This window comes from Cydia pomonella, chromosome 1, assembly GCF_033807575.1.
Source record: "Cydia pomonella isolate Wapato2018A chromosome 1, ilCydPomo1, whole genome shotgun sequence".
NCBI lineage: Eukaryota > Metazoa > Arthropoda > Insecta > Lepidoptera > Tortricidae > Cydia > Cydia pomonella.
In genome coordinates, this window is record NC_084703.1 from 46527575 (window position 1) to 46540200 (window position 12626).

Below are 12626 nucleotides of genomic sequence, written 5' to 3' on the forward strand. Positions count from 1 at the left end.
AAATTTATAGACATTGGCTCTGTAGTGGTACAAATGTGGGACTTTATATAGGTAACAGCATTCTAACAGAACACATGTGAACCTATTATACGCTCACCGCATTAAATTGGAGTTATATCAGTTCACATAGCCGTATTTCATTTCCACCATTTTGTTCTGCGTAACCTAAAATATTTACCAAATAAATCTCCAAAATTATCATGCAGATTTATCACAAAATACGCAGATAGAGCGATTGAGTTTTGGTTTCATGCTATAATTAATTACCGTAGTATAATTATAATGCCAATATAATGTCAAAAACTGAAAATTGTTGATTTCCTCTCAGCCAGTTTTAAATATTTTAAAATGAATATCGCGTTTTTACAGAGGCGCGTGAATATTTTAGCTGTAAATATGTATACATTTCACGATAAACTTGCATTCCCATAGCATTTAACATTATTAAGAATTTAAAACAGGTACTTACCGCGTGTTATCATAAAACTTATCCAAAGGATATCCGCCGGATGGCACACAAAAAACCAAACTAATGAGGAATAAATAAAATAAAGAAATATAATGGACCCACGTGAATTTTAGGTAGCACTGGAGTACTTTTGTCGGATTTTATAACTGTGATAGCTGTGTATTTAGCCACTTGTTACTCTTTATTACACTCATGTACGTTGTATGGTTCACACTGCGTCCCATATAGTGCCATTAGTCAGCCTTAAGTCCGATGTTACTACTTAAACTGCTATTATAATCAGGCCTCGGAGTATTTTTAGCACGGTAAGACTAAGGAGAGCTATGGAGTCTTTGTTAACATTAAAATTAAATTCATACTCATCCTCATTAATTAAGTTCGTCCGAATCGTTTTATAAATACTTAGACTACTTATATGTAATTAATTCTGTTTACATATATTTAATTAAATGTTATATTATAAAAAAGTAATAATATGTATATGTGTATGTATATGTATATGTGTATTCAAGTAATAGACGACATTACACAATTTTTTACATGTTTCGGCCCTGACACGATTAGAGATAAATTTGTAAAAGTTCTCCAAAGGAACCCAGATATTAATGAAATACGAACGATGGCAAGCTCACAACAATTTGAGGAAGTTCTAAAACATGCTACTTTAACTTCAGTCGATGTGGAAAGATCTTTTTCGTGTCATAAGTGGATTTTTGACCAACATAGAACATGTTTCACTCCAGAGAACATGGAAAAAGTCTCAATTATTTACACATTTTACAACTGGACTGATGAAATAAACAACGTACACGTACCATGTGAAGATTTTGAAGAACTCATTCCTATAGCTACGTGTTCTATGGATATTGATTGTTAATTCTATGGGGTTGTTTACCTTCATATTATTTGTTACTCGTCAATGAAGATGGTGGTGTATTTTTTATAGCTATTATTTATTTTATGAACTAAATTAATGAGGATGAGTATGAGTATGAACTTAATTTTAATGTTAACAAAGACTCCATAGCTCTCCTTAGTCTTACCGTGCTAAAAAAACTCCGAGGCCTGATTATAATGCTATTATACTGCTAATGTACAGCCATAGTGAACTTAAGGCTGTCTAATTTGTGCCCAAACTGGTTCTATAAGAGCATTATAGCAAGCTATACAGCTCTTATACAGCTGACTTACACAGCTTGTGGAGTACATGTGAACGAACCCCGAATGCCACTTGGGCGTGGATCCATTTTATTATATTTTTTATGGCGAGTAAGCCTCTACGCAGCACTCTTATAAATCTACTCGATTACATTTTTGGCGTTCACGCACGTTTAGTATCTGGAATACTTGCCATTTAACTAAATTAACGAACCAACCTTTTATTTTAAAACACTGCCTACCCACTCGTAACTCGTTCGTCTTATAAGAACTATACTGTTCAAACTTGGTAAGTAGCTGTATTCTATGAACCGCATTAAGATTTTCACACAAAAATAGAAAAAAAAAACAATAAATTTCGGGCGTTCCCCATACTTAGAACTGAAACTCAATTTTTTTTTTATCAAACCCATACGTGAGGGGTATCTATGGATAGGTCTTCAAAAATGATTAAAGATTTGTAATATCATTTTTTTCTAAACTGAATAATTTGCGCGAGAGACACTTCCAAAGTGGTAAAATGTGTGTCCTCCCCCCCCCCCTGTAACTTCTAAAATAAGAGGATGATAAAACTAAAAAAAATATATGATGTATATTACCATTCAAACTTCCACCGAAAATTGGTTTGAAGTGTTTGAACGAGATCTAGTAAGTAGTATTTTTTAATACGTCATAACATATACTATATATATATTTTTTCATCAAACCCATACGTGTGGGGTATCTATGGATAGGTCTTCAAAAATGATATTGAGGTTTCTATTAGCATTTTTTTCTAAACTGTATAGTTTGCGCGAGAGACACTTCCAAAGTGGTAAAATGTGCCCCCCCCCCCCTGTAACTTCTAAAATAACAGAATGATAAAACTAAAAAAATATATGATATACATTACCATGCAAACTTTCACTGAAAATTGGTTTTAACGAGATCTAGTAAGTAGTTTTTTTTAATACGTCATAAATGGTACGGAACCCTTCACAGGCGAGTCCGACTCGCACTTGGCCGCTTTTTGATTAAATAAAATTATACGATTAAAACCTCATTAAGTATATTTTCTAGCAAACGTATGGCAAAATATGATAAAATAAACATAATCTTGCTTGTCAGCACTAGTTAACCCTTTACCGCGTGGGATTTTTAATCACCTTGTTAAAAATATATGTCATTCTAAACAAGTAATATAGCCTAGGAAAAATAATAAAAAAATATTATAATAACTATATTTTGGAAAAGAAAATTGCGTACACATCTGGAACAACTTGCACTGCAGTGTAGAATTGTGTAATTTAAGTATTATTAAGGCATTACCTATTAAAATAAAATAAATCAAATGTATTCTAAGTATTATTTACTGTAAGCGATTCATCTCTTACACGTTTTTTTAGTCGAAGCGAGACAGTCTGCGTCGGTCAGACAACACGCGCTCCAGTCGAAACTCCTCGTTGAGGATGGTTATGGAGCGAAACATATTTTATGTTTAAGAATTATGAGATACAAAAAATGTAACTTAATAAAGTACCTAGACAAGACAAGACAAAGCATTTATTGCAATCATATTAGGTAAGTACACAAAATTACATAATATGTACCCTGCAAGGGCGCAGCAGTCTTGTAACTAAATAACAAACTAGTACAAAGATTTACAGACAGTTATTTGAGATGACAGGCAGTACTTAAGAGCTAAGTTACCTACTCTAGGGCCCATTTAGACGGTGCGAGAACTCGCACGCGAGTTTAATTACATTGCGGTATTTGCTCGTAACCTCAATAGTCCTCAATGTAACTTAAATCGCATGCGAGTTCGCGTGCCGTCTAAATCAGCCCTTAGCATAGGTATTAATTTAACGTTCCATTATCAAAAAACTCCTGCAGCGTATAGAAAGATTTGTCTTTTAGATGTATGTTAAGTGCTTTATTGAATAATTTTGAATTTTATATTTATTAAAGATTTTTATGCACATTTACCTAAATCAGGCATCATTTAAAATGAAAACGAAATCCGTTTCAACTTGGGTAAAAATTGTTTTGTATGTGTATGTCCGTCCTGCGGTTCTCCTCTACAAGTGGCATATTTAAACAAATAATCGTGAAAACTTGATAAATAATCTAAAATATTGACTACCGCAACTGGGTCAAAATTCTTTTCGTTGTTTTCTTTCTGACTGAAATAAATAAATCGGCCAAGAGCATGTCGGACCATGCTCAGTGTAGGGTTTCGTAGTTACCATTCTGTCAGAACAGGCCAAACGAGGGCTATTACTATTAATTAGTAAGTATCATGTACGGTCACGTCTGAAAATATCGGTACGGACAAAGTGCCAAAAATATGTATACACTACCCTAATATATGGGCCATGAAAACTTGATAAATAATCTAAAATATTGACTACCGTAACTGGGTCAAAATTCTTTTCGTTGTCTTCTTTCTGACTGAAATAAATAAATCGGCCAAGAGCATTTCGGACCATGCTCAGTGTAGGGTTTCGTAGTTACCATTCTGTCAGAACAGGCCAAACGAGGGCTATTACTATTAATTAGTAAGTATCATGTACGGTCACGTCTGAAAATATCGGTACGGACAAAGTGCCAAAAATATGTATACACTACCCTAATATATGGGCCATAAATTCGTGTATATATATTTCTGGCACTTCAATCGTGTCGATGTTTTCAGACGTGACTGTACATTACAAGCAAAAGGGAGTACCTACCTTCGCAGCGCTTTGAACGTCTTTTTACTAAGAAGTGAAGATTTTTGCAATAAATCAAAAACCAATCAATTAAAGTATTTACTAAGCTTTTGTTACACGCCATTTTGTTTCCTATCGTTTGCCAAATTTTTAAAGTGCTTTTATAATGTTTAATTTTGTCTCGTATGTCGACATGTGGTCGACGTGGAAGAATACTTAATAGTGTTATGGTCAGTTATAAAAAAAGTCATAATTAGTACATTACGATACAAGTGCGAAAAATAGGAAATTCGAAACGAGTGGCGATAACTTAAAACACGACCGAAGGGAGTGTTTTAAATCGACACAAGTTGCGAATTACCTATTCGCACATGTATTGTACAACGTTTTACAGTACATATAGCCCTTTAAATGTTCGATACAGTAACGTAATATGCTAATTTCGCACTAGTGCGGAAAAGTAGCACCATATGTACTGTAATAGTACATTAAGATACAAGTGTGCTAAGTTAGTCATTACACACGAGGCAATATTGTGCGCGCGAGCTGTAAGCGAGCGCGCAATAAGAAAGCCGATGTGGGTAATGACCAATGAACACGCGTTTCATACGGCGTTTGTCAAAACAGTAAAAGTACAATTTTCAAAATGGTGACTTACAGTTTTAATATCGAATAATTGCACCAAAGCGTGCTGGGCTTGTAGGCACTTATTCGCCAGCTCATTGAAGTAAGCTACCAACACATTTTCCAAGAAAGACTGGGCGTTTTGCTGATTTTCCATTGAATAAAAGTTTCATATGCCGCCAAATATTTTTCACCCGATTTTGATGTAAAATGCTATCGTTCTCGGCTCTTGCCTCTATTAGTATTACTGGCAGCGTCAATTTTATGTGTTCTTCATTTTCAATGCTTGAAAATGACCTTTTCGTTCGTCAATACATAAACTAAAATAAATTACAATTTTATGACCAATACGGAAAATGGCTGGCGCGTTATTTTTTTACGCACGATTCCAATGCGCGCGCAAGGCAAAGGCGCGAACAAAATCGACTAACAGCCAATTAAAAAAACCTAATATTTTCGTATTTCTATTCGACGGATGGAGTTCAAATCGATAAAATGTTGTTTATTCATAAATGTAATTTACGAGATAATTTAATCTATAAATTATGTTTGGTGTGATAAAACGTCTTTGAACTAACATTTGAAACCTAATAGTTGGTTAAAAAAAATGTTATACTCGACCAAATTAAGAAGGCTCCGATTCCATGCTTATTATTAGCAATCAGTTACCTTCTTAACTCAGTCGGATAATATAATGAAAAAGCACGAGTGTTATAATATTCTGAAAAAGCACGCGTGTTTAATATCTAGGATTATGAGCCTAAAATCGGTGGAATAAAAACGGCGTTTTGAGCAAGTGTAAGTGTGTTGAAAAAATAGTAACGCAACAGGTCTTTGAGAAAAACGAACACAATAATGTAATTTTATGTTTATTTGTAGACTGCAAAATAAATACAAAGAATGTTCCAACTGAAAATATGATTTTGTAGGTGAAAATTCTGAAACAAACGCACAATTAAGCTTAACTATAGGAGAGTGCACCTCGATTGCGTCACATAGGACACTTGGACAAACATCTGTTTGCGTCAGAATGCCTCATACTACGCGGCCGCTCCCTTGGTTTCTTGCTGCTCGAACTTAGGGTAATTCCCCTCAACATCGGCCCAGGAGATCTTGCTGTTGGACAGGTCGCGGACGACGTTCGGGACGTCGGCTAGAGGGAGTCGGACCTGCGACATGCTGTCCCGCTCTCTTAAGGTCACCGTGTGAGGTTCCTTCGTCGTGTCAAAGTCGACGGTAATGGCGTATGGCACGCCGAGCTCATCTGTGCGCGCGTAGCGGCGGCCGATCGAGCCGGAGGAATCGTCCACTTTGTGGGACACATCTGCAGATGTTAACTCCTGAGAGAGCTCACGAACAAATGGTTGGAACTCTGCATTGCCGCTCAGAGGCAGTACTGCGCACTTCATGGGAGCTACAGTAGGGGGTAGCGAGAAGTACGTCCTCTGTTCATCACCTTCGCGCATCTTGAAATTGTGCTCCAACAAGCAATATAAAATCCTTCCAACCCCAAAGGATGGCTCAATCACGCTAGGTATGATCTCTTCTACATGAATCGTCTTTTCTGATTTCTTGACGCTGACAAGATCGGCCGTAAGCTTGAATTCGCCATTTGGTGTAATGAGATTGTAGGCTCCTTCTGCATTTAGTTCCTTTTGTAGTTGGTCCAAAGCAGCATTATCCATGGCAGCCAGGGAGTCATTGATTACTTTAGCATCTTTCTTGAAAGCTTTGCCAATAGCAGCTTTGTTAGCAACTGCTTCTACAACCACTATTTGTTTAGGAGCTGGCAGTTTCTTTTCAGCAGCTAATCTAACACCAGTGGCTTTAGTGTGTTGTGTCAAATCATAGGCAGATCTATCAGCACAGCCGACACACTCAATCCAGCCATAACTGGACAGACATTCAGCATCCCAGCAGTCACAGGCATAGTGGGCCATCTCATTGCCCATATGCTGCCTGAACCTAAGCTTGTTAGCATCAATACCTACAGCTAACAGATACAAATGAATTCTAGCCATGAAGTAACCAAGGGTCTCATTGTTGACTGTGCCTCTAGCCACAGCTTCTCCGATAGTGACAATTTCAGCTGGCCGCCCCTGCTCCTGGTTGTCAGCAGAGTACAACAGCATCTTAGTGTCCTTGACTGCCTCAAACTTGGGATGGTCTTTGGAGTCACAGAAGTGCTCAATCTCACACATGGTGAATTCTCTCACTCTGAGCAGGCCAGAACGAGGAGAGATCTCATTTCTGAATGAGTTGCCAATCTGTGCTGCGGCAAACGGTAAGCGACCCTGGTTAAATTCTAGGAGGCGCTTGAAATTAACAAAGATGCCTTGAGCAGTTTCAGGTCTGAGGAATCCCTTGATAAGGCCCGAAGGGCCAATCTGAGTATTGAACATGAGATTGAACTCAATTGGTGGTGTCAGCTCATTGCCACTGATTGGAGATTTCATTTCAAACCTCTTCATCAGTGCAGCCATCTCATCAGCAGTCATGCCATCAAGCTTCACAAGGATATCTTCAATCTCGGCTTTGAGCTCAGGTTTTGTATTCTTCTCACTTTTGATCTTCTCTAGATGCGCCTTGATCAAGTGGTCCAACCGGAAGCATTCCCCAGACTTCACATCTTTAGTCATCAGGTCAGCAAATCTCTCCACATGCCCAGAAGCCTTCAGTACGGGCTCTGGTGTGAGAATAGAACAGTCCACTTCCAACATTTGCTCATGGAGAATGAAGTACTTCCTCCACAGCTGGATCATGTTGCTTTTCAGCGCGCAACCCATCGGCCCGAAGTCGAACTGGCCAGTGATACCTCCATAGATAGCGAAAGATTGGTCGTAAAAGAATCTCCTCTTGATGAGATCTTCCATCTTGGCGCGATCGAAAGACTCTTCAGTAGGCGCCAACGCTAGTTCCTTGTCTTCTAAAATTTTCTTTCTCGCTTTGAGCTCGGCGACGGCTTTCTTCACGTCGATTTCAGGAGCCTTTTCTTCTTTCAGTTTACGCACTAAATCTCCCTGCTCTTTCACGCTCGCGCGGAGCGGCGCCAGGATCTCCTCGATCTTGGGGTCAGCCATGATTATTTCACGAAGAGGATTTGGTATTTTGATCTTCCTGTGGACTTTATTGCTGCCCCACTGCTGCAGCTGGTGCGATAGGCGGCGCGGTGTTACGACAACTGGCAAAAGTTTACTAAGTACACTACACTTATGAAATAGGGAGGAAAGGTTTCTCATTTATATGACGTGTGTGCGTTTACATATTATTCACATATGTTCGCCGGTAATTAGGTTTTTGTTCGCGTGGTGGCTGACGGTGAAAGAACGTGAGTGATGAAATGCATAAGCCACGTTCACGGTACATTCTTTTTCAACAGCTGTCGTTGTCAAATTTGTGCTGCGCTGCGTTCGTGTGCGATTAAATTTTCATATTAAAAAATTACCTTCAATCGATTCCTTAAGAGTCCTTTAATTCATCTTATTATTGATAAATGCTCAATATCACAAATCACTGTGTTTTCAAAATAAAAACAAAAGTGAGAAAATGTTGTGATAAAGTTTTATTGGCTCATTTTATCTGCATCCAAACAAGCTTTACGACGCAGCGACAAGCCATGAAATCAATTTTGTGCATCTGTTGTATGGCAACATTTATTTAACCATCTCTTTCACTCTTTAAATCACAGCTTAAACAATTGTGAGATGAAGCGTGATAGGAATAGTTTTAATTATTTGTTTTCTTTTCGGATACATATCTCAGATTTGACAGCACAAAGAAGTCGGCCATTTTATTGCTTGAGAAGCTGTGGCTTTTCTCCCGTCGGGAGACTGTTGTATTTTTTATCTAATTATTTTTATTAGGCAATCGTTTTAACAGCGTACAAATTGGTATACGTATTTAGTGTTTAAGGATAGAGTTTATTTACGTGAAGAGATGGACGATCCGAATAGAATGATGGCGCATAGCGGCGGGCTGATGGGTCCTCAAGGGTACGGGTTGGCCGGGGGCGAGGGCGCGCCAGCGGCAGGGGATGGCGAGGCACGCAAGCAGGACATCGGGGAGATCCTGCAGCAGATCATGAATATCACGGACCAGAGCTTGGACGAGGCGCAGGCCCGCAAGCACACGCTCAACTGCCACAGGATGAAGCCAGCCCTCTTCTCGGTGCTGTGCGAGATCAAGGAGAAGACAGGTAACTTCATTACTTATGCTAGTTATTCTTTACCCTGATGTTGACTTTGAATTCTGGCAATGATATTTAACAAATGTTGTGTTCATGCTTCACTAGGACTAAAGCCCATGAAATGTTAATTCCAGTAGCTGTAGTCACCTGGATAGTTAAATGACTGTTATCTGTCCTGTCCTAAGTTTTTATTACTATAGTGTGTTAAGTGATTTACACACATTGCTGCAGATATTGATGTCTAATTTTATATTTATTTGAGCATCCATTTAACACTGGTTTCATATTATACCACTATGTGGTTGTTTTTCCATGCATGGTATTTATTTTGCACTGTTAGACAGTTAAATCCTTATATTTCTATATTACCATGCTAATTTTGGTACTACCAGTTGGTCTAATTAAAGTGTGTCAAGCATAGTTTTAAAGGGGATTTTTAGGTAGCATTTCATTGAAATAATTTTAACAATTTTACTTAAGTTATTGCATATTTTATATGCATTATTGTATATATTGTTACATACTTTAGCTTAAATAAGGCCTAAGTCATTTTGCCAATAACTATATGTGTGGCCAAACAACATGAATTGTTTTGTACATAAAAGCAAAAATATACTATATACCTCTGTAGAAGATAAAGTCTAAAAAAGAAACATGCCTCGATAAATAAAGAAAAATGTATGCTTATATAGATGGTGAATTACTAGCCCTCAATTAACTTTGGCCAATACTTGAGTAAATCATGGCACTGTTTGATATTTAACACACATCATTCAAAGAATATTGGTCAAATAGGCATATGTCATTCTAAGAGTTTTAGTCCTGTGTCAAAAGATGGCAGTAAATTTAGTAGACTACAAAATTTACTTTGACAATATGCCTCTATACTCAATTCTCTTCGATAAAAGTAACTTGAGCAATGAATAGAAAGTGATATGTACAATTTTACATAAGCTTGCTTGATACAGTCAAATCCAGCAGCTAAATTGCCATGCTACATATTGTTTTCCTTCACCGAAAAGCTAGTGTTGAATATCAAATGATATTTCATACATAATTTCCGAAAAACTCATTGATACGAGCCAGGATTTGAACCCATTCGTGAGGAAACCTGCATACATCTGTGAAGAAATTCAAAGGTGTATGTGAAGTCCCCAATCCACATTGGGCTAGAGTGGGGACTATAGCCCGAGCCATCTCGCACATGAGAGGAGGCCTGTGCCCAGCAGTGGGACGTATATAGGCTGAATTATTATATTATTATTATATATTGTTTATCAGGATTCTGCTCACACTGACGGGCCTAGCCAGTCTCAATGCACTTATGAAACTGTATTTGTTAGAAGCCCTTAATTGCAATAACAATAAATTAAGGACTTAACAGACCTAATAATTTTGTTTCAATAAAGATGATTGATAGTTAATGTCACCCCTTTTTAGACACTGCTGATTCCAGTCACACATTTAATTTGCCCTATGAAATAACGACCCTCAGTTATCTAAAACTTTTCAGGCAAAGAATTTCCTTACATTCTCTATAAATTCTGAAAGGTTGCTGTAATTTATTTGATTGTGTGTGTAATTATTAAACATTCTACAGATAAAGTTAATAGATTGTTAACACATGTGTGATCAATGATTGTTTTGCTGTAGTACTGTCACTCCGCAACACTCAAGAGGAGGAGCCCCCGGACCCACAGCTGATGCGCTTGGACAACATGCTGATTGCTGAGGGTGTTGCTGGGCCAGAGAAGGGTGGCGGTGCTGGCGCCGCTGCCTCCGCCTCTGCTGCGGCAGGAGAATGGGGTAATTTGCACTTTTGTATTATGATGACTTGCAGCATGACCTTTGCCTCTGGACAATGTCTGAACCAGATAGAATTACTGAGTCTAGAGCACACCGGATGTGTGTGCATCTAGAATTTTGGGCCTTTAATAAAAATATTTAAAAAAATATATATACTGAACACTCTCTTCATGTGTGAAACTCAACACTGACATTGTCAAATTCAACCTGTTCGTATTTGCAGGTGTTAATCTTTTATAGGGAAGGAACCTATTTTTTTTTGTACTAATTGTACTATAGATTGGTGATGAGGGATGAGGCTTGAATTGAGGATTTTCAAACTTGCCTGTTAAAGGCAGATAAAGAAAAAAAAATTATAACTAATTAACATGTATGGGGACCATGCGCGTTGGAGGATCTGCCATCTTGTGGCCTAAATCGGAAACTTAAACTTGACATTGATACTTTAAAGAAGGTGCAGGCAGCCTACAGTACTAATATTTGCTTATAATCAACATAGGTTGCATAGGTTGGGAGTGGTCTCTAATAAAAAAGATAGTTACTATGTAGAGTTTTATAAGTAATCATTAATTCTATTGATTAGATTAGATTATTATTTCATGAAAGATAATTACTTAATAAGTTTGCATTGTTGTAAAAAATAAAAGAATTTCTATCATGATCATCAAAATAAAATAAAACAGCAAATAATAACAATACTAATGAAATTAAATTATAGCTACAATAAGGATTGTCAATACAATTAGAATAAGAGTAGGTAGGTAAATGCAAACTCCAAAATATAAACTTACAATGTTAAAAACTTACGAAAATACAATCAAAATAAAAACGATAAATAAAAAGTGACCGTGGCCGGCAACACGTCCCACTTTGTCGCTTGCCATAAGGACTAGATTTGCTTCTTTATACGAATAACCTGACAAGGCGTCCTTATGACAAGCTACAAGATGGGATGTTTTGCCGGCCTCTGTCACAATTTCTCTAAGATTATTCAGATTGGTATAATACTTTGCATATTAGTTGGAAATACTGTGATCAACTTGTGCGTAAGATGTTTTCATAGGCTATGGTCATGTTGTATTCCTAGGCTAGGTCAAGGATTGTCAGCCTAGTAAAATAAACAAATAAGACCTTATAAAATGACTTATTATAATTTACTTCTATTAAGTGATTATTATAAGCTCATGTTTAAGCTATGTTTGATTCTTACTTTATTGATATGAATACTTATGCACATTTCTTTTTGGTCTCAATGCATACCTATTGGCCCAAAAAGGAGGTCAGTACTAATTCTACTATTACAGTGTTTGTGTTAAATGTAAAATGAAGCCACCATCTTTTACATAATGTATAAAATCCACTCATGTAGTGCTGAAAATAAAGGTTATGGGAATGGAAACAGATATTAAGAAAAATACAGGATCACCTATCCCTTTAAAGGATCTGTTCCAGTTAACTTTTGAGCAGATTAGAGAAATATTGGAAATATACAAAAGGTTAGAAGAAGGGCAGAAGATATAAATAGATACATAGGGTCTAAAGCAAACACCGAAGTTCGCAAATCCCGGGGCTCTTTCTCTGTCATTTTTATTACGCATTAATTGGAGTAAAAGAGAAAGATACCTACATTTGGTGGATAAGGACGAAAGTGGAAGACTCATGCAAAATCGCCTTTTCATACAAACATAGTCCT

The 12626-nt window shown here is 37.2% G+C and overlaps 2 protein-coding genes across 5 annotated transcripts in view; one reads left to right on the forward strand and one right to left on the reverse strand.

Annotated features, from left to right (window-relative positions):
• Window positions 1–5794: 5794 nt before the first annotated feature.
• LOC133525335 (glycine--tRNA ligase) lies at window positions 5795–8408 on the reverse strand. Its single transcript, XM_061861625.1, has one exon. The coding sequence runs from the start codon at window positions 8178–8180 to the stop codon at window positions 5982–5984; it is 2199 nt and encodes a 732-aa protein (XP_061717609.1). The 5' UTR covers window positions 8181–8408; the 3' UTR covers window positions 5795–5981.
• A 266-nt stretch (window positions 8409–8674) lies between these two features.
• LOC133525344 (homeobox protein extradenticle) overlaps window positions 8675–12626 on the forward strand; it is a 28560-nt gene continuing 24608 nt past the window's right edge. For 2 of the 4 annotated variants that reach the window (XR_009800561.1, XM_061861630.1), the window contains exons 1-2: window positions 8675–9136; window positions 10781–10933. Coding sequence is in view for 3 of the 4 variants with exons in the window: in XM_061861630.1 (XP_061717614.1) it covers window positions 8878–9136; window positions 10781–10933 (412 nt within the window). In the remaining variant the exon portion in view is untranslated. The remainder of the gene's footprint in view (window positions 9137–10780; window positions 10934–12626) is intronic. The other 2 variants (XM_061861641.1, XM_061861644.1) reach the window with 1 other exon arrangement.

What these genes read in the sequence shown, in the direction of transcription:
- LOC133525335 (XM_061861625.1), bottom strand. Translation starts at nt 8,180, where the DNA reads ATGAGAAACCTTTCCTCCCTATTTCATAAGTGTAGTGTACTTAGTAAA.